The sequence below is a fragment of the Lactuca serriola genome, chromosome 9 (assembly GCF_051521515.1).
Source record: "Lactuca serriola cultivar US96UC23 chromosome 9, Lser_US96UC23_V15, whole genome shotgun sequence".
NCBI lineage: Eukaryota > Viridiplantae > Streptophyta > Magnoliopsida > Asterales > Asteraceae > Lactuca > Lactuca serriola.
Window position 1 is genome coordinate 98,813,990 of NC_136416.1, and position 3,856 is coordinate 98,817,845.

Here is a 3,856-nt window from a genome sequence, read left to right on the forward strand (position 1 = left end):
ACTTGATACCGCTGGACTACTAGCCCTTTAGTATTTATAAGTTTAGATTACTTTAGATTACTCAATTTTCCTAAAATTAATGACAAGGTACTTAAATAAAACTTTTGTTAATGATGGTAAATTTGGCCAATGGTGAATGGCCATAACTTTTGGAAGAAAAAGTGGTGTAAAGTAAAGCCGAGAAACTTGAAATCGAAGGAAACCCAGTTGACATCGACGGTGACACCCATTTCCATTTTGACCCCATTTTCTTCTCACCTTCACTCTTTTTCATCTTTTCCCCAACGGGCAACTGTTTTCCCTAAACTCAAATTCTAAGGGGCATTCTGGTAAATTACTCACCTGATAGCTCCCCTTCTGAGTTCTGAGTGTGAGTGATGGCAACTACCGACCTGTAATCCCAAAACAACAACCCAAAGAACGACGGCGTCCCTTCCTAGTGAAATTTCCGGAAGTGGGCGATTGATTAATTGTTTTTTCTGTTTTGATTTCACCTTTTTCAACATCGAAACTGTAAAGCAAAGCTGAAATGGAACGTGGGTCGAACTCAGAATCGACCAATAAAGCAGATAAACAAAAGGGTAAAAAATTGGGTTCGAAAATCGAGCCATTTGTAACACAAGGAGACCACAATGCAAGAGATTTGAGATCTTGGGCCAAGAGAACCGGCTTTGTTTCTATTTTTTCCGGCGAAGTTGGGACTTCGAGAGGTAGGAGTAGTACGAACAGAGATGGGTTTCGTGGAGAGAGCGGCGGAGGTTCAATGTCTCCGAAGATTGAAAGCGATCCTGTTCAGGCAACAACTAGGAACAGAAGCTTCGAAATCGAACCGGATTCAAACAGGAATAGAAACAATAGTGAAGCCGATCCCATTTTACCAGAAAGGGGGGAAAATGAAAGAGGAAACAGTGAAGCTTCTGCAAATTGGAATAACGGTGAGCATAATAAGATAGACGATGAATATGTTGGTAAACACGAATCCATTGATATAGCATATCCTGGAGGTAAAGGAGAATCGGAATGGAATCAACCAGAGATGAAGTATGGAATTAGAGACAACCCTGGTTTTGGTTTGTTTTCTCCATCATCTTTCACAAGTAGTTTATCTATATTTTACTTGATGAACAACCAATCATTCCATTCTCTTTCTGAATCACAGCATCCCTCATCTATTATGGTATGCAGCACTATCTTTCACTCGCTGGTTCACTAATTTTCATCCCCTTGATCATTGTCCCAGCCATGGGTGGAACCGATGTCAGCCTTCTTCCTTTCTAACTTCTTCATTTTTAATCTCACTTATTAAACCAATAGCGAATTCACAACCCACCATTTTGACATAATTTCTTAACAGAAGGATACAGCCACAGTGATTTCCACAATAATGCTGGTTTCGGGTTTAACAACAATATTACACTCATACTTTGGGACACGACTCCCATTGGTTCAAGGGAGTTCATTCGTCTTTTTGGCTCCAGCTTTAGTCATCAGTAATTCTCATGAGTACCGAAATCTTACCCAAAATGTAACCTTTTCTAATCTCAAATATCTCTTTTATCTCATATCACCTTCCCTAATTACAAATATATAAATCGTTACATGCAGAAATTTAGACATATAATGAGGGAACTACAAGGCGCTATAATTGTTAGTTCGATCTTTCAATGCATATTAGGATTCAGCGGTTTAATGTCCTTGTTCCTAAGGTAACTCCTTTATGTTTATATTATCATATACAAATATATTCATACATAAATAGTCAAAAAATTGGAAACAAAATAAAACCTAATGAATTATAAATTATTCTGTTACAGATTGATAAACCCGGTTGTGGTTGCACCTACTATTGCTTCCATAGGGTTGGCATTTTTCAGCTATGGTTTCCCTCAAGCTGGAAGTTGCATTGAGATCAGTCTTCCTCAAATACTATTAGTGCTTATTTTTTCTCTGGTGAGTGTCACATTTAATCCTTAATTTTTCATATATTCTTAACATTGTTTCGTTTGTGTAGCACCTTCGCGGAGTATCTATACTCGGGCATCGAGTATTTCAAATATACTCTGTATGTTACTTTTTCTTATTTCTTATTTATAAATTTATAAATTTATAAATTATAAATACTTCCATCATAATATTATCTATTTAATTTTAAAAAATATAGGTTCCTTTGAGCATAGGAATTGTATGGGTGTACGCGTTTTTCTTGACAGCTGGAGGAGCATACAACTACAAAGGATGTAGCTCTGACATTCCAAACTCCAATATGTTAAATGATTCTTGCATTAAACATGCATATACAATGAAACATTGTAGAACTGATGCATCGAATGCATGGAAAACAGCTGATTGGGTTAGGGTACCTTACCCTTTACAATGGGGTATCCCTATATTCAATTTTAAAACCTCCATTATCATGATTATTGTGTCCTTGGTGGCATCCGTTGACTCAGTGGGAACATATTACTCAACATCAACACGTGTGAATTCAAAACCTCCTACACGTGGGATTGTAAGTAGAGGAATTGGAATGGAAGGCTTTTGTAGTATATTAGCTGGGATATGGGGCACAGGGGGAGGGTCAACAACTTTGACCGAAAATACACACACCATTAATATCACAAACGTAGCTTCTAGAAGATCCGTGGAGCTAGGTGCAGTTATCTTAATTATCTTCTCTTTTGTAGGTATTATTACTATTATACCCTTTTCCTTGTAATCTTTCATGTCGACAAATACAAAAAATAGAAATCTGATAATTTCAGGTAAAGTCGGAGCAATTCTCGCATCTATACCACAAGCATTGGCAGCTTCACTTTTGTGCTTTGTGTGGGCCCTAATTACAGCATTGGGAATTTCAACATTGAGATATACTCACACTAGAAGCTTCCGGAACATTATGATAGTTGGTGTATCATTGTTTTTGGGGTTCTCTATACCTGCGTATTTTCAAAATTATTATCAAGAAACCGCTTTCATTCTACCTGGATACTTAATTCCTTATTCAGCAGCATCTGATGGGCCAATTCGCTCTGGAAATGAACAAGTAATTTACTTTTTTACCCTTGTGTAAAACCCATATCTCCAATTTTGAAGATCTAACGTTTTTGTTCATGTCAGATTGATTTTATAATGAATGCACTTTTATCAATGAACATGGTGGTGACATTCTTGGTGGCGATAGTACTTGACAACACTGTATCAAGTAGTCAAGAAGAACGTGGTGTGTACCTTTGGAGTGTTGTTGAGGATTTGTCTGTAGATCCATCTTGTCTTGATGATTATTCATTACCAAAAAAGGTTTCTAAAGTTTTTGGGTGGGCGAAATGTTTGGGTGCATGATGAACTGATGATAAGATGATACATGTGTACATTTTTATAGACGATTTGTTTGTTTATTTAGTGTGTTTAAGGGAAGAGCTAAATGTTTTGGGGTGTTTATGTTGAATTATGTTGGCATAATCACCTAAATAGGACGAATGTGTTGTGCACTTTGTATAAGATCATGTAAGTTTTATTCGTTAGATATAGAAAAGTTACTCTTAGGGAGATTTGATTTAGTTGTATTTGATGAGGCCATTGATGTATTGATCGGAAGGAAGCCAAGAGATGTAGTTATTGTTGGTGATTTGTATCACTAATATTATTTAAGTGTAGTAGGATTAATTTGTTGACCAATGCAATCTTATGACTATTAAACAAGTAAGAATGGTTCGGATTGAACACTTGTTTGAAGAATGGTGCGGACTGAATACTTGTTTGAGTTTATTCAAGATTCAAAGTATATTGTCATTTAAGGTGGAAGCCTCTGAACTAAAGGGGGTCCGGAGGCAACGCCTGGTGCCCTGGTAGCGGGGTC

The 3,856-nt window shown here is 36.9% G+C and overlaps 1 protein-coding gene across 1 annotated transcript; it reads left to right on the forward strand.

The window, feature by feature from the left end:
- The first annotated feature begins 226 nt into the window (after positions 1-226).
- Positions 227-3,643, forward strand: LOC145073378 (Xanthine/uracil permease family protein). Its single transcript, XM_079019932.1, has 9 exons — positions 227-1,070; positions 1,160-1,257; positions 1,355-1,525; positions 1,606-1,706; positions 1,815-1,950; positions 2,012-2,062; positions 2,162-2,684; positions 2,763-3,043; positions 3,118-3,643. Exons 1-9 carry the CDS (start codon positions 530-532, stop codon positions 3,337-3,339), a joined length of 2,124 nt encoding a protein of 707 aa, XP_078876058.1. The 5' UTR covers positions 227-529; the 3' UTR covers positions 3,340-3,643.
- The last annotated feature ends 213 nt before the right edge of the window (positions 3,644-3,856 follow it).

What these genes read in the sequence shown, in the direction of transcription:
- LOC145073378 (XM_079019932.1), top strand. Translation starts at nt 530, where the DNA reads ATGGAACGTGGGTCGAACTCAGAATCGACCAATAAAGCAGATAAACAA. An exon ending in TAGTGCTTATTTTTTCTCTG is followed by an intron (nt 1,951 to 2,011) that starts GTGAGTGTCACA and finishes TCGTTTGTGTAG; the next exon opens with CACCTTCGCGGAGTATCTAT. An exon ending in AATTATCTTCTCTTTTGTAG is followed by an intron (nt 2,685 to 2,762) that starts GTATTATTACTA and finishes TGATAATTTCAG; the next exon opens with GTAAAGTCGGAGCAATTCTC.